The sequence below is a fragment of the Cnephaeus nilssonii genome (assembly GCF_951640355.1).
Source record: "Cnephaeus nilssonii genome assembly, chromosome: 19".
Classification (NCBI taxonomy): Eukaryota; Metazoa; Chordata; class Mammalia; order Chiroptera; family Vespertilionidae; genus Cnephaeus; species Cnephaeus nilssonii.
In genome coordinates this window covers 37,759,411-37,784,482 of record NC_137090.1, presented here as the reverse complement: position 1 = coordinate 37,784,482, position 25,072 = coordinate 37,759,411, and the positions used below count along the sequence as shown (strand labels likewise).

The window sequence follows — 25,072 nt, the reverse complement described above, 5'->3', positions numbered from 1 at the left end:
CCCAAATTAGCCCCCCTGGGCCTCCGTTCCCTCCCCTGTGATAGTAATCTCTTGCTACTCCTGTAAGATTGCGATACAATATATACTTCGTGACCTGGATTTCACGGTGCATGTGTCAAGGGTTATCAGTACTGCCCTCAGAGAGGCCCCTGCTCCCCAGGACAGACCCCTCCACCATTCCCCCCCTCCGGCCCGCACCTGGGTGCTGCTGACGCTCCCCTTCCGGCTGCTGCTGCCAGGGCTGTCGCCCGAGGGCCCCGCACTGTAGCAGATGGCATCAAAGGCCAGGAGGCCCCCCACACAGTCCCCGATGAGACACACCTGCAGGAGGCACAGCTGGGACTACAGGCCTGGCCACTGCTGACCCTTCACCCCCACGCATCCAGAGCACCTGGATAACAAGGAGCCTGTCCCAGGAGGCCTGAGAGAGCTGCATTAGGGAAGGGGTGCTCATTCTGGGGCCAGGGTCAGCTGAGGACAGGACCAGACCAGGGTGCGGGGTCAGACTGGGGCCAGGGTCAGCTGAGGACAGGACCAGACCAGGGTGAGAGGTCAGACTGGGGCCAGGGTCAGCTGAGGACAGGACCAGACCAGGGTGAGAGGTCAGACTGGGGCCAGGGTCAGCTGAGGACAGGACCAGACCAGGGTGAGAGGTCAGACTGGGGCCAGGGTCAGCTGAGGACAGGACCAGACCAGGGTGCGGGGTCAGACTGGGACCAGGGTCAGCTGAGGACAGGACCAGACCAGGGTGAGAGGTCAGACTGGGGCCAGGGTCAGCTGAGGACAGGACCAGACCAGGGTGAGAGGTCAGACTGGGACCAGGGTCAGCTGAGGACAGGACCAGGCTAGGGTGAGGGGTCAGACTGGGGTCAGGGTCAGCTGAGGACAGGATCAGGCTAAGGTGAGGGGTCAGACTGGGGTCAGGGTCAGCTGAGGACAGGACCAGACTAGGGTGAGAGGTCAGACTGGGGCCAGGGTCAGCTGAGGACAGAACCAGGCTGGGGTGCGGGGTCAGACTGGGGCCAGGGTCAGCTGAGGACAGAACCAGACTAGGGTGAGGGGTCAGACTGGGGTCAGGGTCAGCTGAGAACAGGACCAGACTGGAGCCAAAGGTCAGACTGGAGCCAGGGTCAGCTGACGACAGGACCAGGTTAGGGTGTGGGGTCAGACTGGGGCCAGGGTCAGCCTGAGGCTAGGGATCAGGCATGGGCCAGTGGTCAGCATGGGCTCACAATCAGAACTCAGATGTTGGCCTCACTCTTCCTATCTGTAAAATGGGGTCAAACCCAAAGATCTTAAAAGCCTTCTTGGGTCTCAGACACCATGGCTCCTGAGCAGCCTGGTCTAGATCCTTTGGGCAGATTCGAGCCTCTTTCCGCGTGGGGCCAAGGCAGGGAGGTGGGCGCAGCTGTCCTACCTGCCCACTGAAGCCGATGCCATCCGGGGACTTGAGGAACTCTGCGTAGACCTGGTTGGCTTGCTCGATGACGGTGGCAACCGCATCCTGGTACTGTGGGGAGGAGATGGCCAACAGGGGCAGCACGGCCAGAGGGACGTGGTCCTGGCTGTTGCTGAGACAGCCCTCATCGTGGCTGCAGGGATTCAGGCTGCGGACAGGGGGCCAAGGTAAGCCCAGCCGGGGTCAGGCAGGGGGCGGGTTAGGGGCTTCGGACTGGGCAGGAGAGAGCACGTGCTGACCAGGAACGGGGCCCTCCACTCCAGGCTCCCCTGTGCCCACCCCGTGCCAGCCTGTGATGTGGGCCCTGGAGTCTCCTGCGACAGCATCTCTCTCTCCTGCCCTGTTCTGCATGGCACCAAGGAACCCCCATCAGGAAAGAAGCCACTGTGTGGATGTGGGCGGGGACTATCATCCTGGCAGGCTTCCTAGAGCAGGTGGGGTTTGAACTAGGTCTCCTGGAAGGCTTTAGGGAAAGTCGAAAGGAAGAGAGAGGGTTGCCAGGCATGTTGCAGCTTGGGGTGGGCACCTAGCTCTATGCTCGATAGTGTGTCCATGGTCCAGCTGCCTATCTCTTCCCCAACCCCGCCCCACCTGTCCTGCCTCTGTCCCCTGGGGCAATGAGCCCAGCTGGCCAGGAGGGGCCACACAGGGAGGAATTACCCAACGGCTACCCAGCCCCTGCCCTTCCCTCATGGCCTAAGCTCAGGCTGCCTGAGGTTGAAACCGGGGACAGGTGACAGGGCTCAGGGACCCTGGGCAGGTGACAGAGACCTCAGGGTGTGCCAGTCCAGCCTAACAACCATCCCTCATCTCCAAAGAACACAAATGAGAGGAAACAGGCCTCGATGGCAGCCGGAGAGATTTTAATTAGCTGAGAAAGAGCTCTCTCCCAGCAGTGATTAGGGCTGATGGATGGCCTGGCAAGGCGCTGCCTGGGGGAGACGGACACTCCCTCCCGCCATCCCCTCGCTGGCCCCTCCAGTGGCCAGGCCATCCATCTTACTGGCCATCAGGCCTGGGCTGGGTCACCCAGCTCTGGGGGTCAGATGTCCTGGGGGCGCGGGGTTTGGGGGAATCCTGAGACTGATTATGAATGAGCCCAATTAACTCCAGCTGCTGGAGTGTGAAGGGAACGGAGCCACGTCAACCCAGCTCCCCAATCCTGCCACAGAGCAGACGCGGCCGATTAATCTGTGGAAGAAGCAGATTCCAGGGCCCTCCCTAGGGGTGAGGTCTCCCGCCCTGTGGTTTCACAAGAATCACACGGGGATTGGGGCCCTTAGCCAGGCTGGGGAACTATGGACCCCATCGCCTTCCTTCCTTCCTTCCTTCCCACTCTGATTGAGATCGGCCCTGCCCTGTCCTGGAGCACAGATCAATCAATCAGACAGGTCTCTGCCCCCGCTGCAGGCACCAACTTCCCTTTCTCTCAGAGACCAGAGGAGTGAGGCCTGCACGCCCTGCACAGGTGCTCCCCTCAGGACGCTGGGCACAGCCTCCTCCCCTCCCAGCACTGCTGAGCCCTGTCTGGGCCACACCTGAGGGAGGGGCTGGGACGCCCTGCCCACCCTCCCCAGCCCGAGCCCCACATGGCGAAGGGCTCCTCTCTGTGAGGCCTCGGGTTCTGGCAGAGTTGACATGAAAGGGAGCGAGGGCAGGAGAGAGGTGCCCGGCCTCCCTTTCATCCCTAACTGCTCCAAGTTCTCGGCTGCCGGCCCCAGTGTGCCGCGTGCTCTATCAGACCTGTGCTCTGCAGGCGCCAGGCCTCTGTGCCCGCGTTAGCTGTGTTCCTACAGGGCAGGGACCGGGGAAGCAGAGCCCTCCGGTCCTGGGGCGGTGGGCAGGACCTCCCACAGGTCCCCGGGTCCTGGGGGGCCCCTGGTCTCCCTGTTAATTCCCCCACCCCCACCCCAGGGACGGGGCAGGTTTGGATGAGGAGCCAGGCCTGGTAAGCTTGCTGCCTTATCCCCACCATCCGGGTTCTCTGCTGGCAGTCAGAAACACTGCCCTCCCCAGCCCCCTGTGCACCAATGGGAGAGCGCTTTCTCCCCTGTGAGGACGGTGGTGAGTCACAGCACACCCCCACCGTGTGCTTTCCAAGTGCCCCATGCTGCTGCGCCAGGTGCTCCGCATAGGCCGGCACACAGACGCCTCAGAAAAACTCTGGGGGGTGGTTATTCCCCAGAGCAGGGGTCCTCAAACTTTTTAAACAGGGGGCCAGTTCACTCTCCCTCAGACCGTTGGAGGGCCGAACTATAGTTTTAAAAAAAAAAAAAAAACTATGAACAAATTCCTATGCACACTGCACATATCTTATTTTGAAGTAAAAAAACAAAACAGCAAAAACACCCGCATGTGGCCCGCAGGCCGTAGTTTGAGGACGCCTGCCCCAGAGTATCCCCATTGTACAGACGAGGAAACAAGCAGGGAGAAGCTAAATGCCTTCCCCCAGCTCACACAGCTGGAACTCAAACCCGGGCTGACCGAAGAGCCCGCGCCCTTAACCATGTTGTGCTACTCTCACTGCACACCCCAAAGTCAGCGCCTCCGGGCGCCGCCCTGGCCCTCTTCCTGAGGGTCCTCAGTGCCCTGTGCCACTTCCGTTAGAGCACACATCCCTCCTGGGCTCTAAGGACGTGGCCTGGGAGCGAGGCTGCCTGGGGCTGACTCCTGGCTCCATTCGCTGGGTGACCCGGGGGGGAAGTTGCTTTGCTTAACCTCTCAGTGCCTCTACTTCCTTGCCTGGGCCCACGAGACCAGGGCCTGTGAGCACAGGAAGTGGATCTGAGCTGCCAGCACCGCCTGGTCCCGGCAGAGGAGGACACGGTGCACAGTGCTCATTGCTGGGAACTCTGCTGACCACCTCCCACGTGATGCTCATGGTCAGTCAGGACCTGGCATCCCAGAGAGGCCTGGGCAGGTATGCCCCTGCCCACCAACACCCACATGGCGGGGGGCAGTCCCCCCACTTAACCCCACCACCACTACCAACCAGCGCCAGCCAGTCCCAACAAGCAGAAAGGGACTCACTTGGAGACCAGTGAGATGGCCTCGGAGCAGATGGCAGGACAGGGGACAAACTTGATGAGGATGTGCCCCAGGGCCGCAGGGAAGTGGGCGCGTGTGACCTTCTCCAGCACGGAGCTGAAAGTGTGGATGTCGGCTGCTTTGCAGGAGGGGTCCCCCGAGCCCGTGTCCAGGACGTTCCCCCCATGCAACACGAGCAGGAGGACTTGCGTCTTGCAGGAGCGCTGTGAGAAGACTTCCTGGAAGGGACATTGGTGGGGACAGAGAGAGGCAGCAGGAGGACGGGGTGGGGGAGGGGTAACACAATGAATCACACACACACACATTCGGGGGGGTGCGGGGGGGCTGCAGCAGGAGAAGCGGGCCCTGTGCCCAGCCTGCCTCAGCTCCAAGTCGGGGACTTCTCCAGCCCCCATATGATGAGGGGCACAGGCTGCCAGGAGGGTCGGAAGGATCCCAGGAGGCCCTGCTTGTTCGTATGAGAGCCAGAAGCCCAGAGCAGGCGGGGATGCTGCCCAGGGTCACACAGCAAGCCAGATGAGCCAGATGGAAACCGGGCAGCCTGTGCACCGGGCTCTGCCTAACGTCCTGAGCACACAGGTGGGCCCAGACAGCCTCGGAAACCCCGCCTACCTCACTGTCTTCGTGGATCTCAATGCTTCCTTGGGCCGGGAACTTCTGCCTTCTCAAGGACACCCGGTACAGCTCTCCTGCGGGGGAACAGAGCAGAGCTCAGCTGGCAGGAGGCGTGGGCCCACGGGCCGTGGAGCGATAGCGTCGGAGCTAGGGCATCACCCTGGCCAGCCCTGGCCTCCGAACCAAACACAACGTGAAACCCTTTCTCCTCCTATAAAGCCGAAGCCCAGCAGGATGAGGCCGCGTCACGGCGCTGTCCCAGGGGCCAGCAGGGCCACCCTAGACAGGAACCACAGTACCCTGCTGTCTCTCCTTCACTGACAGCAACAGCGTAAGGGTCGTCCAATGGCTTCAACTTCCTGTATTAGACGGAAATGTGGGCCGAGCATCCTCCTGAAAACAACCACAGCCTGGCCGGCGTGGCTCAGTGGTTGAGCGATGACCTATGAACCAGGAGGTCATGGTTCAATTCCCAGTCAGGGCACATGCCCGGGTTGTGAGCTCCATTCCCAGTGTGGGGCATTCAGGAGGCAGCCAATCAATGATTCTCTCTCATCATTGATATTTCTCTCTCTCCCTTCCTCTCTGAAATCAATTTAAAAAACCATATATAAATATATAATTTTTTTAAACGGACCACAGTTGCTGAATTTTAAAAAACTGAATATGTTTGAAGCTGTCAGAGGCCTGAATTATGGGAACCCCCCATGCAGGGAACATGGCTCCTCAGAGAGACAAGGCCAGCATTGGGGGCCACACTCACGGCCACTCTTCCCCTCGAGCTGTGGGGGGAGCCAGCGCTGCCAGAAATGTTCTCCTTGCTCCCCTCAGTTGCCTGGCTCAACACCCCCACCTTCAGGAAGTGCTTCTTGGCATCCAGCTCTCCCTGATCTCTCTTGCCTCCAACACAGACACTACACTCATGGGCCAAATCTGGCCCATTGCCGGTGTTTGTAAATAAAGTTTTATTGGAACACAGCCATGCCCATTCATCTGCGTATTATCTGTGGCTGCTTATGTTCCACAGAGACTTTACAGCCCACAAAGCCTAAAATATTTACTGTCTGGCCCTTTAAAAGAAAGTTTGCTGCCGAAACCGGTTTGGCTCAGTGGATAGAACGTCGGCCTGCGGACTGAAGGGTCCCAGGTTCGATTCTGGTCAAGGGCATGTACCTTGGTTGCGGGCACATCCCCAGTAGGGGGTGTGCAGGAGGCAGCTGATCGATGTTTCTCTCTCATCGATGTTTCTAACTCTCTGTCCCTCTCTCTTCCTCTCTGTAAAAAAATCAATAAAATATATTTTAAAAAAAGTTTGCTGACCCCTGATCTAATGCCTGAATATCACTGCTTTGGACTCTCAGGTGCAGAGAGACCTCAAAGACATCCAGCAGCCCCCTCACTGCCTACAATGATGCTGCCATCACAGGAAAGTGAGGAGTCCTTCCTTCCATCCAGCTGACCACTCTCCCCTTGTGATGGATACTACCTTCTCTGTGTGGCTGAGCCTCGCAGCTGGACTGTGGACCACTTGTTTGCCTTCAATGACAGGGAGCTCATCTCTTAAAGCAGCCGGTTTTAGGCAAGGATGGCCCTTTCCTTCTTCTCACTTTACCCCCACGCCTGCCGAGAGCCTGCTGCACCCTCCCAGGAAGCACATTTGAGGAGGGTCCTTCCCAGGGGCTTTGCAGGCAACCCTGCAGCAGGTGGGCTGGTGTGGGTGGGAGCCTTGGCCAACGTGTGCCTGTGTCATCATCTCCTCAGCCACACTGGCCCCGGGGGAGGGTGCATCTGCCAGGAATCCCCCATGAGAAGCTTTGCTCAGCAGGGAAGTGCATTTTTGAAATCATCTGTCCTCCCAGACACAACCCTGGTCTAAGGGTAACTGCTTTATGAGTCCGGAGCTGCTGCCCACACAGACAGGAAATCATTTTGTAAATGATGGAGGGCTTTGGCTTGGAGGAGGAAGAGGAAAAACTTGTTCTGAGGCCTGGCTCTGCCCAGCACTTCCTAAGGCTCCTTCCAGGGGCTCCGACTCTCCTGCCTTATTTCTAACATCCTATGCCTTGCCCTGGACCTGGCCAGAGGACACCTGAGCCCTGCTCTCGGGACAGCATCAAAATGAAGGACAGCAGTAGATGGCTCTGTTTGACTGAGGACGTACGTCCCAGGCACTGTGTGCTGTACAGGGATCATCTCATTAGTCCCCACAAGTAACCTCTGGGTTTTGGTCCTCTTGTTATTACCCCATTTTACAGATGAGAAAACTGAGGCTCAAACAACCTAAGTCACTCGCCCCTGGCCACACAACTGAGAAGACTGAGCGAGCTGGCACATGAACCCCAGCTAAGAGTGCCCCACACTCAACAGAGGACAATGCTTGACAAAGTGTTCCCTCATCCATCTGACATCCACGGCTTCCGGGGGAGGTGGACAAGGAACTCCTCACTCTGCAGAAGAAATAGGAGCACAAATCCAGAAGCGACACCCCGGGGACGGAAGCCCAGTCTGCCATGGGGGACCAGTTCACCAGCAGGAGAGGAAGAGGCCAGGAGGGAAGCCGAGTGTGGCTTAGTGTGTGCAGCCTCGGGTGCTGCTGAAGGGCAGGTGGCCCGGGAGAAGCCAGGTGAGTCCGTGGGTGTGGAGCCTGGGAGGGCCCTGATCTGGGGCTGGGAAGGACCCGTTGGAAACCATGGACTTTGGAGCCGGAACACCTGAGTTCAAATCTTGGCTCTTACCAGCTGTGTTATCTGCACCTCCGTTTTCTCGTCTGGAATATGGGGATGATAATAGTAGTGACCTCCTAGAATGGTGATGAGGATCAATGAGTTCATGTACAGAAAGGGCTTAGAATGGGAACTGGAACATAGTAAATGCCATGTAAGTGATTATTATTGTTATCATATTATTACTATTATCATCCAGGGTGCATTGGGGGGCTTAGGACAGCTGATAAGATGGGGCCAACCCTGGCTGGTGTGGCTCAGTTGGTTGAGCGTTGTCCCATGCACTGAGAGGTTGCTGGCTCAATTCCAGGTCAGGGCACATGCCCAGGTTTGGGCTCAATCCCCAGTAGGGGGGTGTGTAGGAGGCAGCTAATCCATGTTTCTCTCATCAATGTTTTTCTCTCCCCCCTCCCTCTCCCTTCCTCTCTCTTTAAAAGCAATAAAAGCATATTAAAAATAAAAAAAGATGGGCCAGAGGCTGATAGGGACATTGCCGCCTCCACACTCCCCTGCCTGTCCCCAGGTCCTCCCTGAGCCTTGGCAGGCTCCGGGCCTCGCTGGGCTGGGTGCCTACTTGCACCGGGGAGCCTGCGTGCAGTGTGATTACAGGATAAATACTGTGATTGCCACAAAGGACCACAGCGAGGCTATAAATAAGTCGCAGGGAAGACATGAGGGTCCTGCCATCTCGCGGGCACCGTGCCCCCCCACCCCGTGAGGTGGGGGCTGCATCCTGCACCCTCACTGATTACACAGATGGGGGAGCACCCACATCCTTGATCGGCCTGGCTCACTGCTGCGAAGCCCAGCTCCTTTGGGGCCCACGCGATGTTCCGGGCATCAAATCGGGGGACAAGTGCTGTATCCCGGCTGCAAACTCTGCTGAGGCAGTTCCTGGCTGGGTGGGGATGGGAGGCCGGCAGGTGGTCCCAGCCCATCAGATCTAGGCTCTGGCCCCTAGAGAGTCGACTATCAGGACCAGAAAGGTCCGTCCCCGTCTTCGCAGAAGCCTCGGCGGACAAGCAGGAAGGCCGCCCAGGGCCCCCTGCCTGTTCCTCGCCCACAAGGGCTCTCTCTGCTCTTCCAAGAACCAGACATCCCACCACCGTCACTGCGGCCAGTGGCTCTGACTCACCCACAAGACATCACTCCTTCCCTGCGCCTGCCCTTGCTTGCCCTGAGCCCTCCCTCCGCCTGGTAAGCCCTGCCTCCCTTTGCAGACCGCAAAGTCTCACCTGTCCTCAGAACCCTGCTCAGCTGTCACCGCCTCCGGAAAGCCTTCTCCGCTCGCCCTCAGCAGAGGTGGTTGCCCAGGGCATGGGGAGCGGGGCCAGGCTCCTTGCTGTGAGGTCACCTGTCTATTTCCCCCTCAGCCCGTGGCCCCGAGACAGGGCGCAGCAGCTGCCAGGGCTCAGGGTGGCGTTTCGGTGAAAACTCATTACGAGGGAGGATCCAGGGCGCACACAGCCTGTGAGGCAGCTCTGGGCTGTCGAGCCCCAGGAGAAATTTGGTTCAGGGCAACATCGGCCACGCGGAAGACGTTTCTTAAAAGCCCCCAGGGAAACCGTACCGGGAGCCCCTGGGAATTCTGGAACAGCCCCGCCCGGGCTTGTGGCGCCGCATCTAGGGGCTTCCCCAGAGCCTCTGGTGACAAGATCCGCTGGCCGGGGTCCTGGGCGGTGGGAGCCACATGCCGGTGGTGGCCCACGTCCTGTTCATGTCTGCCTGCTTGTTCCTATTCAGGCTGGTCCCTGCGTGCCCAGATATGGGCTGCGGGGGGGGAGGGGGGAGGGGGGACAGCTGTTTTGTGACAACATTTTGTGACAGCTTTGAGGCGGGCCAGCTACCACCACGCTTGCTTCCAGCACCCCTGCCAGTCCCGGTGCCGGGACCGGTGGCCCACCCAGCTCACCACGGCTCCCCCTGCCAGCTAAGGAATAGAGGCTGTTTTTGCTTAATCACTACCTTGGAAAGGCACAAACAGTGATCATCCCTTCTAACTACTGATGTGCCATTACTGCTCCTGAGACAGCAGCCAAGGTCGTCACCCACGCACCCAGCACCCTAAGCACAGTCGCCCGGCTTGGCCCAGTCCCACTGTCTCCATTCTCTCCTGCCACCTGCGGCTGGGACCCGGGAGGGGTGGATGCTGGGGTGCCCCCTAGCTAAAACAGACCACTCCATTCACCCTCCATTCTGCCAGCCCCTGCAGCAGCCCCATTTCCATTAGTCACCCCTGGGGTCAACTGAGTGGAGCTGGGCCCAGCTTGGGACCGTGGGGCATGTCCTGAGATGCATGGACAAAGCACCTGAGCCTCTGTGGGCGCGTGGAAGCACAGGCCCTGGCCTAAACCATCTTGTGTTTGAACCCAATGGCTTTGCTCTCCTGCTCGGTGTGGGTGCAAGAGATATACACTGGGTGGCCAGATTATTATGATCTCTGAACGCATAATAATCTGGACACTCAGTGTATATCCTATATAATAAAAGGCTAATATGCAAATTGTCCCCTCGACCAGGAGTTTGACCAGCAGGCAGGCCGGCCAACCGCCCATGTCCCCTCCCCCTGGCCAGGCTGGCCGGACCCCACCCATGCACAAATTCATGCACCAGGCCTCTAATATATATATATATATATATATATATATATATATATATATATATATATATATCTCGTATTTTCCGGCGTATAAGACGACTTTTTAACCCAGGAAAATCTTCTATATGCCCAGTTGTCTTATACGCCAGAAAATACGGTATATATATATATATATATATATATATATATATATACACACACACACACACACACACACACACTGAGTGGCCAGATTATCATGTGTTCAGAGATCATAATAGTCTGGCCACTCAGTGTATATACCTGGGAAGACCTGGGAGGTGCAGAGCCTCTTGCAGCAGCAAGCAGGCGGCTCAGAGCCCCCAGGTAAGCCACATGGAGAGGGACACACACTGGAGGAGACAGGCCATGGAAAGAGTCAGCCGGTGGGAAGTGAATGCCCTAGTCAGAGGGTGACCTTGGACGGCCTCTCCACACCATGGCAGAACGAGGGGTGCCGAGTCTGGCAGTCAGAGATTCTGAGCCCAAGCATGAGGACACGCTGCCCCGCGTGAGTTCAAGCCTCCGGGCCCAGCAGAATTCCCCCCTAGAACCCCAACAACACCGGCAGGTGCGATTGGTGAGTGTCTTTGAGGGACTATGAGGAAGGAAGAGGAACCAGGGAGCTGCAGGTGGCGAAGGTCACCTGGACTTCAAAGCGATTGATCCCAACTAGGGAGCTTGGTGTCGATTCCCGGACGAGTCCTGGTGCAAATTAAGAAACACGTGTTTGGGGGGCCCTTAGCAAAGGAAGGAGCAAGCTCTGATAGGTTCTCCTGCACCGTTCCTCGTCAACCCCACTTCCTTGCTTGCTGAGGAGGGTCACTGGCCTGGGAACTTAAGGGAACACCTAGGGCTGGGGGCACTGGGGAGCGGGGACAGGAGCAGAATGACAAACTGGAAGGGAGCGCGCAGCTCTCAGGACAGCTTGGAGTGCGGGTGAATGCATGGGGCCCGCGCAGGGAGCATCAACGCCAGGCCTCCCGGCTCTGCCTGCTGTGAATGGCACAGCACAAAGCAGGGAAAAGAAGGGACCCTCCTCTGAGGATCCTTAAACCTTTAAAAACAGGGGAATCTTTTATCCCAGGAAATTTTCTTTAGGAGCCCAATCTGCAAAACAGATGAAAGTGGACCAGCTCTGGTGGAAGCAGGATGGGGGGCCCAGAGCCTCACTTTCCTGCTCCACTCACCCCTGCCCCTCAGCGGCCCCTGGGGCTCCACAGAACACAACTAAAACGCCACCACCTGTTCACCAGCCCAACTCCAGGCCGCCCTCCTCCACAGGGCCCCGCACCCCCACCCTGTGAGAAACAGCAAACTAGGTGGGAGGTGGGTGGATGGGGCTGTGTTTTCGGAGGAAACACGCCAAATGTTCACAAATGGTTTTCTCTAAATGATAGGACAATGGGTGATATTTTTTAACGTCCTACTTCTCTCTATTTTCCAGTTTTTCTCCAGTGAGCCCATGTTTTTTTTTTTAGTTTAAAATTATTCCTGAACGTTTCTATTGAATAGACAATACAAGCATGTGTCACATTGATGATAAGAACATTTTAAGCAAGCCACAGCCCCTCCTTTACTAAATGTAAACACTGCAAACAAAATAAAATGTCCTGCCCTCTCAGAGCTGGCAGGCTAATGAGGGAATAGAACAAGGAAAAGAAATGCTTGTGCAAGGAACCAATAAACATGAAACACACTGACTGAATTACGATCCTGTGTCTGGGTTAAAAAAAACAAAACTTGAGTCCTAGCTGGTGTGGCTCAGTGGACAGAGCATCGGCCTGCAGACTGAAGGGTCCCGGGTTCGATTCCAGTCAACGGTACATGCCTGGGTTGTGTGTGCAGGAGGCAGCTAATCAGTGGTTCTCTCTCATCATTGATGTTTCTATCTCTCTCTCCCCTCTCCTTTCCTCTCTGAAATCAATAAAAAATGTTAAAAAAAAAAACAAAAAAAACTCAAGCCCTGGCTGGTGTGGCTCAGTTGGTTAGGCACTGAAAGGTTTCAGGCTTGATTCCTGGTCAGGGCGCATGCCTGGGTTGTGGGCTGGATCCCCAGTAGGGGGTGTGCAGGAGGCAGACAATCAATGTTGGGCTCTCACGTGGATGTTTCTCTCTCTCTCTCTCTCTCTCTCTCTCCCTCCCTCCCTCCCTCCCTCCCTTTTCCTTCCTCTCTCTCTTAAAAAAAAAACAAAAACTTGACATCACTTGCTGGTTTCTACTCTATTGATTATTGCCCAAATTTGTGTCAGGGCTGAAAATACCAAGATGAATCAGATACAGCAGTGACTTCAAGGATCTAGCAGGTGCCTGGGCTCACACGATCAGGGTCAAGTCACATGACAAAGACCTAGATCACGTGGTCACGCCCGGCCACATGACCAAAGGCTGCAAACAGCCTGAGCCAGGATAATAGGACCTCCAGAGGTACCTCTGAGGCCGCATGCACCGGAGACTTTAGTTCACCATGAGGAGGGGCATCCCTGCTGGGCCCTGCACCTCGGGCCACTTGGACAGCATGGCTGCAGACCAGTAACTGGGCAGGAAAGGGGGGGGGGGCCGCCTGGAGGAGCGCAGGCTCTAGGGGACCTGGCGGCTGCCCGTAAATCCCTGCAGAGCCTTGCCTGGGTCCCAGGAGCAGAGGGCAGAGCCAGGATGAAAGGGGGTGTGGCGGTCTCTGCAGAGTTCCAAGCTTCCACACAACCTAGGAATGTTTAACCGTTCAGGAATGGCCCACGCCGGCCTGAAGAAGGAGGGAGTTCTCCATCACCAGGTTACACAAGCAAGTTATGTAAGTGACCGCCCAGCAGGGACGCCAGGGCAGGAATTTCCAACCAGGCTCGGGGACCTCGAGACTGAGGTCCCTCCTCGGACTCCGTGACCCTTTCAGTGTCAGAACCCAATCCGGTCAGCCTGGCTTCACCTGGCTAATGAGGCCACAACCCCAGAGGGCCAACTAGCCCCCCACAGAGACCCTAGCCCAGACCATGGCCTGACCCTTCCCAGGGTTTGAGTCCAGATCCTGCCTCTGGGAAACCTGCTGGCCACCCCAAGTGAGCATGGGGATGGCTCCAGGGAGCAGCTCCTCTTGGAACCCAGTCCAGATCAGGAATGTCACCATCTCAAACCAGGCCCGGGGAAGCTTCCAGATATTCAATCACAGGAGGACCCCCTTAGCGTGCTGCAGCGTGACACTAGGAGGGCATGGCGCCCCCTTTCCTGGTGACTCTCCTGTAATAAACGCAGTCCTCTTAAGATCTGTCCCGCGTGGCTAATCGTCATCCAGGGTCTCAGGCAATCTTCCCACTCATCCTGAGAAGTCAGGGTGCTCTCCCCATTTTACAGATGAGAACATGGAGGCTCAGAGAGGGTACGTGAATTATCTCTATATGCACGTGAAGGGATAGGGATTTGAACCAGGTCACTAGGCCAGGACTCCTTCATCCTCCTGCAGCGATGTCGCACAAAGATGAGGGATAGGAAAGCGGTGCTCTCGTCACTCATTCAAATGCCACCACACCACAGCCCGCCCAGCAGAGTGGTCCCTGGAAGGAAGGACCCTGTCAGCCCCCGCCCCCCGCCGCCTCTGCTCCAACCCACACATTCCGTCTCACCCCGGCAATCCCCTCACAATGAATGTGGGTTCCAGGAAAAGGACTGGGGATGGCCCTTGAACCTACAAAAAGGTGCACTCAGCCTTAGACCTCGAAACTAGAGGAACGCTCATTACTCCACAGTGCCTGTTCTCACCTCTCAGACTCGCAGTTGCCAACCCCCTGCTACCCAGGGTGTGGGAAAGCAGCCCTCACTCATTGCTGGTGAAGGGGAGAACCAGTCCCACCTCCGTGGAGGGCAATGTGCCGGTGTCGTTCAAAATGCCCAATGCCCTTGACCCACCAGGTCCAAGTCCATGTGCATCATGACACATGCACAACACTAACCATCGCCAACTATTTATGATATAGATGAAAGACATGAAGCAACCCCCGGTGCCCGCCACGTGGGGACTGGAGAAACAAATTACGCTGAAATACGACATACCGTTGCAAAGCCCCGCCTCTAAATGTGTTGAGATAATAAAATAATCCCAATGCATATGTATTATCTGAGGAAAGCAAGGTGCAGAGTGGGGTGCACTGGGTGCTCCCATCTGTGAGGGTTATATGTAAAAATGTGGATCGATGAATATTTATGGAGATGTTCCTGCTTGCAGAGGATATTTCTGGAATGGTCTGTAGGAAACTCGTCATAACCTTTGCTTCCGGGAAGAGGGACTGGGTGAGCTGGGGGACGGGAGAGGGAGGCCTACTCGTCACATTTTGTTCCTGTAGAATTTTATACCATGTGTGTTACCTACGCAAAAGGCAGATTAAAACTCAGAATTCTCTCAAGGCGCCCATAGCAGGGTGGTTTTCCCTGAGATGTTACTGTCTGCTTCCTCCCGGCTCTGGCCGCTCTGCCTCTGGGGAGGTTTGTGGCTGAGCTCCATGCGCTTTGTTTCCAAAAGTGCCTTTGTTCCCAGAAAGAAAGGGTTTGAGGAAACAGATGCTCTCGGGCTGCAAGTCCCACCCCACCCCAGGCTGAGAGGAGGACAGAGACGAATGTGGGGTGCCCTCCCAACATGGGGTACCCTCACCACTCCAGGGGGATGGACAACAACTCCAGGGGGCCTGGCCCCCCTTGGCCCCAGGAGCTGCAGACCAGGACAAAGGGACCGGCAGGCTGGGGAGGGCGCACACCCTCACGCCCCCCCCCCCCGCCCCCCCACATGGCTCCTGCAGGGCGGGGAGACACCTGGGGCTTTGAGAGGCCCCTGGAATCACAGAGGGGGAGTTTCCCCAGCACAGCTGGATGGATATGCAGGGTGAACATTATAAATCGGTGTCTAGAAAAATGAAGGGAAAGCTTGTTCTTTCCTGTGTAAGTCTGTGGGCTGTGCCTGACTGTCTCCACTTGCCCCCATCCCACCCTCCAGCTCCCAGCCCAGCCAGGGCCTGAGGCGGAGACTCTGGCTTTGGGCTGGGCGTGGCCAGGGGAAGGCGCCCAGAGGAGAACTGGGGAGTGAGGCTCCCTCCCTGCCAGGTCACTAGAGGCCGGTCCCTCTACTGAAATGGGGGGGGGGGGGTCCTCTTTGCTCTATTTTATTCCCAGAGGCTATCAAGGTGCTGGCACACAAAAGCTACTCATTTTCAAACAAATGAATAAATGAACAAATAATGTGTTTCCAGTTTGCACCCCTGTAGGTGTCAGAAGCTGTACACACCCCAGCAGAGCACAGACACCACAGGGTAGACTCACACAGACACACAGGTATCTGTGTATAAATGAATGCACCAATGCATTGACGTACACGCAGTGCACACACACCAATGCATGGGCACACAGGGCACACAGGTGCCTACACACCACAGCAGACCATGCCAAGCACAGACATACGCACACACACACACGCAAGAAAAGTGCTCCCAAGGCGGATGTCTGCCATCCTGAGCTCATTAAAGCTGGCTAAATATAGCTCGTCTGCAGCTGTGCTCAGCAAGCTGCCCACACAGGCCAGAAAAAGACACCAGTTACCAGGCAGAGGAGTGGGGAGGCCAGCTGTGGGCAAGGGGCTCTGTGTGCCACGCCCGTGTGGGCAGCTAGGGGGCCCCAGGACTGAGGGGGTGCAGGAGCATTCAGAGCTCTGGTCACTGACCCCTGGCTGTGGGCATGAGGTCAGACCACATCCCCACGATGGGGTAGATGATGCTGAACACCCCCATTTTCTCTCTACGTCCCTTTGTGGCAACCATGCAGGTTCGTCTGACAGTGAATCTGGTGAAGGAGCCACGCTCAGTCAGGACACAGCCTGGGACAAACCAGGCTCCCTCGGTGGCTAGGGCAGCACTGGGTGGGCAGGAAGACCAAGGTCAGTCTGGAACCATTGAGACCCAGTCGGGACCAGTGTGGGGTCTTGGTCTGGAGACAGAGAGAGGTTGGAGTCCCACTGGGCACCCCACTCTAATGAGCAGGCGTGGCCATGGACAGACCCTCCCGCATCTGGGGCAGCCGCTGGCTGCCGCCACTCCCGCCTCCGATGTCAGGCACTGGCCCCGGGAAAGCCATTTGACAACCACGAGTGTGGGTCACATGGGTCAGGTCCTACCAGAGGGCCCCATAGTAAGTCCTCCCGTCCTAGAATCTCCCCCATCAGGTGGGGGTGAGATAGAAGGAGCCCCTCCAATTCGTACTTTTCTGTGCACATCTTGCACCCCAAGGTGTTTGGGGGTGGAGTGAAGCTGGCGCTTGAGGGGGCACCTGCATGACACAGGGGACAAGGGGGCACTTCCCCAGAGACCTGGGGTGACCGTGGAAAGAAGAAATTGCAGGAAAATGGGAGCTCAGACCAGACATGGCACCAAGCTCTGGAGGTGGAGGAGTGAGGAGACCGGGTTCAAGCACCTTCCTCAAAAGGTTATTGACCCTGAATCTTTGTCTTCCCTTTGTGACATGCTTGTAATGACCATAGCCCTTCCCAGCTCCCAGGTCATCGTGGAGATCAGAGACCAGCCAGGACAGCGCCCTGCACTCTGTAAAGCTACTGAGATGGGAAGGGGGAGAGGGAGGTGGCCACGTGTCCTCCGGGAGAGCCAGGGTCCTCCCTGGAGATGGGCCTGGTGGGCAGAGGAAGGAGTTACTGCTCCACTGAGCCAACAGCCCCGCCCTCAGCCTCTTCTGAGATGATGGCAGGAACCAGCAGGGAGGGGAGGCCCAGTTTCTGATCCGGACAGTGGTGAATGGGGCAGAGAAGGCAGGGACCGACAGTGCTGGGTCCCAAGGAATCGCTCTGGGACCCCAGTCCTTCCTACACTCTGCTGCCCAGGGGGCTGGTTGGGTCCCCTCCACAGGGATGGATGGGATGCTCAAGCTTCCCAATTGGCCTAGGAGAAAACTGTGCTTAAGAGTCTCCACGCTCCTTCTAGAAGCCAGTGCGGACAGGAAGGGGGAGAGCTGATGGGATAGTGAAGAAGTGGGTCAGCAGGGGTGAGGCTCATCCTTGGCTGGCGAGGAGTCGCAGGAGGATGGCAGGGGCCACGAGGACAGATCTGTCTCCTGTAAAGGTCTCCCTGACACTCTGGAGGGAGGACTGGAGTGGGAGAGACTGGAGGCAGGGAGGCAGCAGAGGGAGGCTGGACCAGCCTGAGAGAGAGAAGGTGGTGGCCTCAGCTAGAGGAGGGACGGGGGACAGAGAGGGGTGGAGGCGCGGAAAGATCTGCTGGAGGTTGAATGGATGCTCTCAGGGGTCTGATCTCGCTCTGGAAGGTGACAGAGATGGAGAAGTCTAGTAGGACCCCATGTTTCTAGCTTGGGTTTGTGAAAAATGGCACCATTTCCTTTGGATGGAGGCTCGGGAATGAGGTTCGAGGAGCAGATGCTTAGTGCCTTGAAGGGCTCGCACCCAGCACAGTGGCGGCCGGGCTGGAAGCACTCTGTCAGTGTCCGCTGTGCCGTGGAGTGGCGTGGACAGGGCTGGACAGAAAGACATGCAGACCACGGAACCAGGAGACAAAGAGGCAGCAACAGAAAACCAGAGCAGCTAAGGGACTCCACGTGCAGGGGGCGCCAGAGGCGGGACGGAAGGCGGGCCACAGGCAGGAGCTGAGGCTGCACAGCAAGTCAGTGGGAGGGACCCAGGTCTCCGGACCACCACCCAGGCTCTCTCTCTCCTTTGCCCCTACCCAGCCACACACACAATGGCTCCCCGGACTTCTCATGTCTGGTTCCAAATAAGAAGCACAGCAACGGCGTGATGAAGGCTGGGGCCGCCTGGTAGCCACGAAGGAGGGAGGATTCTAGGACATTCCCCCGGCCACGGCCAGGGCAGATGGCCCGGGGCAGGCCTCTTTCCCTGCACTCACACTTCCTGTGGCACTCAGACTCATGAGGGCTCCCTGGTACTCAGACTCATGAGGAAACACTCAGCCAGTAACGACTGAGACAGCCACAGGACCAGCAGAGTGTCAAAGACACAGCTCCGTGAGGTGATGAGCTCCATCCCCACACCTGTGCCCGGCGTTCCAGTTGCCAGGGCTCAGCCAAAAGCCCATACTAAGTGAGAACCATTAAGTGCTTCTGTCGCTGTCATAATTAGCTAGCTAATACTCATAATAGGAAGAAAGCAATGGGGAAGCCAGACATCATCAGCATGGTCATCTGGGCAGCTTCACCAGGAAGCAGCAACGTCATGCTCCCCAGGGAACCACTGCCAGTCCCTTCCCTGCAGACCACTGGGGAAAGGGGTCAACAGAGGGGAAAATGGGCACATGGGCCATGAAGTCAGGGTGAAGTAGGGAAGGTGCTTGCCTGTCAGTCTAACCTGGGAAGAAAGATCATTGGCTAGGAGGGTGGACCCCAATGCAAGCCCCTGAGAATTTGGGAATACCTAATCCCCAGACAAAGGAATTCTCTCTCTCTCTCTCTTATTCTCTCTTGCTTCTCTCCTGCTTCCTTGCACTCTCTTGCTCTGTGACCTGCACTCACCCGCGCACTAGCCCATCACGTGGCCTTAGCAACCACATGGCCCACAGCCCTGTGGGCCCCACGCCCAATGCACTGCAGCTGGGAACACAAGCTAAGCTAGCCAGATGCTAGACTGGACTGGGCTGTACCGTGGAGCGGGAACTCTGGGCAGTGGCTTTAATCCTTGCCCTGCTGAAGACGCAGCTGGACTGTGTCCAAGGCAAGACCGAGGGAGATGGGACCTTGGAGGGGAACCCCTTTCATCTTACATCATCGATAAAGCTTTCCACGACATCTCGTCCTCCCGGGGGAGCCTCAGGAAATGCAAGAGCTCCACTTCTACCAGTTACAGGAGGGGACACAGAAGGCACCCCGCCAATAACACTTCCTCTGTGAGAGGTGCAGATCTTGGCACCCACGTGTATTATCTCCACCCCCTCAGCAAATCTAGGAAGTAGCCATTATGGTCATCTTTCCACAACTGAGTAAACTGAGGCTCAGAGACATTAGATAACTTGTCCAAAGTGGCACAGCGAGCAAATGAAGGAACTGGGCCTCAGCCCCAAGGTCAATCCCATTAAAGCCCAGATGTTAGGATTTAAGGCCACAGGATTTAACCCAGCCCCAGATCTTCTGGTTCCTGGTCCAGGGCAATTGGTGGCACTTCCCACCTTGTTTTTAGTGAGGTTTTGAAAACCCAGTGGAAATTACAATAATATACATGGATGTGACTGTAAATGGCAAATCACATTGTAAACATCAGGCATTGCTGTAATTCTGTTTTTATTAAGGGTCGCGGACTTTTATTTTGCCAATTTTTGGATTCAAAATGAACAAATCACCGTCGATTACCTCCATCATTTTATAAAAGAGAAAGTATTTGAAAGCACAAATTTGTAGGCAGGATGCAATTGTGGAATAAAAAACAGCCCTCCCAATTGAATGGAAAAACATATAACAGTGTTGCTGTTTTTTCACTGTCAAAATAGGTTTGTCCTGGGAATCACTGACTTCAGCGAGCATTTCAGCTCCGGAATTCTTTCATCACCTACTGTTATTCTCCACTAAATAAGAATATCCCAGTTCCAGCTGGTTTGGCTCAGTGGATAGAGCATCGGCCTGCAGACTGAAGGGTCTGGGTTCGATTCCCATCAAGGGCACATGCCTGGGTTGCGGGCCTGGTCCCCAGTAGGGGACATGCAGGAGGCAGCCGATCAATAAGTCTCTTTCATCACTGATGTTTCTATCTCTCTCCCTTCCTCTCTAAAATCAATAAAAATATGTTTAAAAAAATAATATCCTTAAGCAGCATAATTCTGACCACAATCTATACTTACGGTGAAAAAATAAACTTATACACACATGTTTCTGAGCCAGTTCTAGAAGACACCAAACATCTGGTCGATTCGACTGGCGTTGTGGTTTGGCTGTGGTTTCCGGTCCTAGAGGCTCAGAAGGAATGATCTGGGCCCTTTTCCTCTCTCAGGTTCCCAACATCCCCATATTAATCATGTTCTTTTCATTTTATGTTGTTTAGACATCTGGGGGGGGGGGGTGCCAATTCCTGGACACAGTAAACTGGCCTTCGCCTGTCATATGCAAACCAATCGATCCACCTCCTTTATCTAACTCTCACACCACGCCCATAGTTCCCTGCCCTAAATGACCCAGGGCCAGGTAGCAGGCTAGAGACTAGCCCTGGAGGCCGGAGCCTCAGACACTTTTGGAACGAGCCAGTCCTACGTGGTTTCCTCTTCCCTGCCTTCCTTCCCTCAGAAAATACAAGAGGTTCCACACAGGCTTTCCCCTCCTCCTGCCTCCCGACCAAACCTCTGTATGCTTCCCCCGTGGCCCTGCATGGCGTGGCGTGGCGTGGCGTGGCCCCTCCACTTGCGAACTGTAAATAATAAGGTTTTTCATGGCATTGATCTCTCTGATTTGTCACTCAGTCGCCTCTATAAGTTAAAATCCCGGGGTACATTTTAACACCACTCCCCTCACCTTGCTGAGCTCAGTCCCTTACATTTGGTGAGCACACAGGAAAGAGAAAGTGACCCCTCCCTGCACTGCCCTCCCCTCCCCACCCCGCAAGTGCCCTGTGGCCAGCGTCTGGGGTGCCCCTGACAGACGCTATGCCTCCCAGCCCTGAGGGCTCTGTCTTGGATCGCCACTGCATGTTAGACCATAGCAAGCTCCTCGGGAGGCCTGCGCACCTCCTCGAGCTGGAGCCAGGCCCTGGGAAGCTGGCATTGCAGGTACCCGACCTGCACTGGGACGGAAGAGGTTGGAGGGAGGCCTCACGGAAGGCTTGCGCCTGCGGAAGGGGTGGGCAGAGCGGGCTGAGCCCCCTGAAGAAAAGCAGAGTTTACCACCCCAAAATATGGCTTTTGAGATATTATTTTAAGCTGGTTATTTTTAAGAAACAAAAGACTCAGAAAAAGTCTTTACCTCCCCCTCACCTGACTAAAGGAATTGGGTAGAAAACCTGCCCACAGGAAGAGGGCTGTCACCCAGCACAATCTGAACCAAGTGTGGGACAGGGAGGAGCCGGCACAGTCCCCTCCGTGGCCCACTGGGCCCAGCAAACATTTGTTTGCCACAGGTTTGCTCTTCCTCATCTACCTGTGAATTGCCTACCTGTCGTTTGAAGTCCCAGACCCCTGCCTCCATCTCCTCAGTCCAATGTGTCCTTAGGGAACCCCTATGAGTACATATGTAATCAATTTGGTCATTTTTTTCTCTGTTAATCTGTTTCATGTCCATTTCATCATTAGTCCAGCTACAAGAACTTAGAAGGGTAGAAGGGAAATTATTTTTCCTCCCCACACCCCCAAAGCTGCAACCACAGATCGAAACAGCAGGAGAGAGAAGCAAGGGAAGTTCTGAGCATACGTCCTCCTCCCAAACACACACAGGCTCCTCTCCCTGCCCCCAGCCTCGTGGGAAACTCAGTACTGCCAGAACAAAGACGTGTGGCTCAGAGAGTGCCCACCCAGGTCACCCCACACCTCCAGGCACTATGTCCTGAGGTGACTTTGTCAGCAAATTGCCATCTTTACCAAGTCTTTCCTGGTCGAACCCGGAGAAAACACAGGCAGAAGCAGCCTGGAGGAGCCTGTACGCTAAGGAGGAGGACAAGGCCTGGGGAGGCCCGGGCCCTGCAGGCATCGCTCTGAGGGATGGGAGGCACCGCTCATGCCCTGGCACAACCCTCACAGGACACCATGTCACCGTCTGGGGTTCCTGGTAGTTGTGTCGCCCGAAGGAGACGGTATCAAAGGCTCAGGGAGCCTTGCTCCCCATTCCCGTCCTCCTCTCTCTCCCACATGCAAACAACGCTCGAGGCTTTCCCAGGTCCCATCTGCTCTGCTGGGCTCAGCCTCCCAGCCCCAGCCTCGGGCTGTCCCTCTGGCTCTGAAGCCCAGCTGCCCAGTGTGTGTGGGGGGCGGGGGGGACTCAGAACCTAGGGCTCAGCTCATGGGGCAGAGAGTGGTCCCAGGCCTCTGATCCTGCCCACAGACACGGTGATGAAGGCCCTACCACCCCCTGGTCCGTGAGTGGACGAGAGAGGCCCCAGGCTGGTGGAGCTTGGACCCATCCAAGGAAAGGAAAGATGGAGGTGGGGGGAGGGGGGGTGACTCACTCTGCTTCTCCTGCAGGACGCTGGATGTGCAGGGCGCGCTCCCTTCTCCTGCAGAAAGAGAAAGAACCATGAGCAGGCCTCCCCATCACTGCTGGCCAGACACTGGGAGGTCACTATGGCTGCTTCTGCCCCTCCACTCAATGTCCCCCTCCTGAGCTGGGGGTGGGCAGGCATCTCTCCCAGCCCCTCAGGCCCTGCCCCACCCCAGTCCCACTTAGCTCTGGGTTCTTCATGCAAGACAAAGCATGCCCATCATTGCCTGGGGACAAAGGCGGGGGAGGGGGGTGGCCGCCTTCCTCCTGGGCCTTCTTCTCTGGCACCTCCTCTCTCCCCACCTCCATACAGCAGCTGCTGCCCCGGCGCTGCCCCCTACACACTTACTTACCTGCAGACCACGGCCAAGTCTGCCTCTAGTCCAGCCCCCTCTTCTAACTGTTTGATCCAGATCTCCTGCTCCTCCTGGACATCAGCTCTGGACGCTTCTGGGCCGCACACCCTCACCACGCCACCGCGAGGGTCCCGGCGCTGCCTCAGCCCAAGGCCCCACCTCAGCGAAGGCACCACTTCCTCCCCCGGCTGGGCGTTGGCCACAACCCTTTCCCTCTTTTGTCCCCACATTCAATCAGTCACGGGGGGTGTGGGGTCTGCCTCCTAATCTCCTCAACACGCCACCCCGCTACGAGAGACGTCGACTCCACGATGGGGGGCATTTCCGTGTTGTTCACGGCGGGGGTGGGGGGTGGGGGTCCGTGTTGTTCACGGGGGGGGGGGGTGCCCCAGGCCTAGAACAGTGCTTCTCAATATTTGTCAAATGAATAAGTGAATGAAACAAGCCCCTCTCCTCCGACACACAGACGCATGCTACCCAAATACAGAACTCCGTCCTGGCTTCTCAGAATAGCGTCTTCCTTTTAATGCAGAGCGCCTTTTTCTATAATTACAAAGTAATACAAGCTTCTTACTGAACATTTGGAAAACACTAACAAACCTTAATAAGGAAAAGGTTCCTTACAATCCCATCACTGGCAGAAAACCACAGATCCCATTTATGTCATTCCTTCCTGTGTCTCCCATCAGATTAGCTCTGTCTTTCCAATAAATAGGTCAATGGCTGGCTCATGGAAGGCATCGTACATGATAAAGAAGCATAAAATACACCTTCCGTACTTCAAGTTGAAGCATAAATAGCCCCCAAACCTTTAAAACATCATTCCAATGGCTACATAATCAGCTATTGAGATGATATATCGTGGTTGACGTTGACATTATCCCATTGGTGGAGTGTCTAAATTGCACCATTGTACTTGCTGCTGCAATGAACATCTTTGTGATAGGAGCTCTTTCAGCATTTTCTGTGATTTCCTTAAAGTACATCCACTGAGCCCTGGCTGGTGTCGCTAAGTGGTTAGAGCATCAGCCCGTGCACTGGAGGGTCTCGGGTTCAATTCCAGTCAAGGGCACATACTTGGGTTGCAAGTTCAATCCCCAACTCTTAGTTGGGGCGAGAGTGGGAGGCAACGAATTGATGTGTCTCTTTCACATCAATGTTTCTCTCTCCCCCTTCTTCCCCTCCACTCTCTCTAAAAATCAATGGAAAAAAATATTTTCAGATGAGAATTACCAACAACAACAAAAAAGACATCCACTGAAGGAGACTTCTGGGTCAAAGGGCAGGAACCTTAAGGCCCTGATGTCGCCGCCCGCTTGCTTTCCAGTGAGGCGCACCTTCTGATTTGCACACCCACCTGCAGCAGAAGGCACCTGCTGTCCTCAGCAGATACCTCCCTGGCACTGGCATTGGTCTGTTGACTTTCTCTGCCTCTGGCTTCTCCAGATTCATCTTTCTAGAGCTGGCACTCCGGTGGCATCCCATCATCAAATCCCGAGCCTGGCAAGCAAGGCCCTCCATACAGCTGCCCTGTCCCGCCGCCCCTCCTGCTCACCCTGCACCAGCCGGGTCACACAGCCTGCACACCTTTACCTGTTCTTCCTCCCACTTCCCTCTTTCAGACTCACTGTGGCCTGCGGGGAGGTGAGAATCAACCCTGCGGCCATCTCTTCCATGAGGTTTCAACTCTTCCCCAGAAACCTCCATTTTCAGGACCTCTGTCCTCGCAGGTCAACTCTGGGTCCCAAGGGTCAGTGAAGGCCCCTTCCCTTCCCTCTCAAATGCCCTCAACGCCCCCCTTTCCCTCACCCTCCCCATCTGCCTTGGAAACCTCAGAAAGGGACCTAAGCCCAAACCCCCAGGAACAGTAAAGCTCCCTAAATCCACAGGGAGGCTGGAATCTGAGAAGTGGAGGCCTCACGCCACGCCCCTCTGAGAGCCACGCCCCTCTGAGAGCCACGCCCCTCTGAGAGCCACGCCCCTCTGAGAGCTCAGCAAGTCAGCAGCTCTGTCTGAGCCCCCAAGGCTCTGCAGGCAGTAGCCCCTTGGCGCCAGGAGTCCCAGCCTTTCTCAGCTGCCC

The 25,072-nt window shown here is 56.3% G+C and overlaps 1 protein-coding gene across 1 annotated transcript in view; it reads right to left on the bottom strand.

Annotated features, from left to right (window-relative positions):
• PITPNM3 (PITPNM family member 3) overlaps positions 1 to 25,072 on the bottom strand; it is a 90,284-nt gene that overhangs the window by 24,678 nt on the left and 40,534 nt on the right. The window contains exons 4-8 of the mRNA XM_079798971.1: positions 22,605 to 22,652; positions 5,120 to 5,196; positions 4,490 to 4,725; positions 1,418 to 1,607; positions 199 to 321 (exon numbers count right to left, since the gene is read on the bottom strand). Coding sequence (XP_079655097.1) covers positions 199 to 321; positions 1,418 to 1,607; positions 4,490 to 4,725; positions 5,120 to 5,196; positions 22,605 to 22,652 — 674 coding nt within the window. The remainder of the gene's footprint in view (positions 1 to 198; positions 322 to 1,417; positions 1,608 to 4,489; positions 4,726 to 5,119; positions 5,197 to 22,604; positions 22,653 to 25,072) is intronic.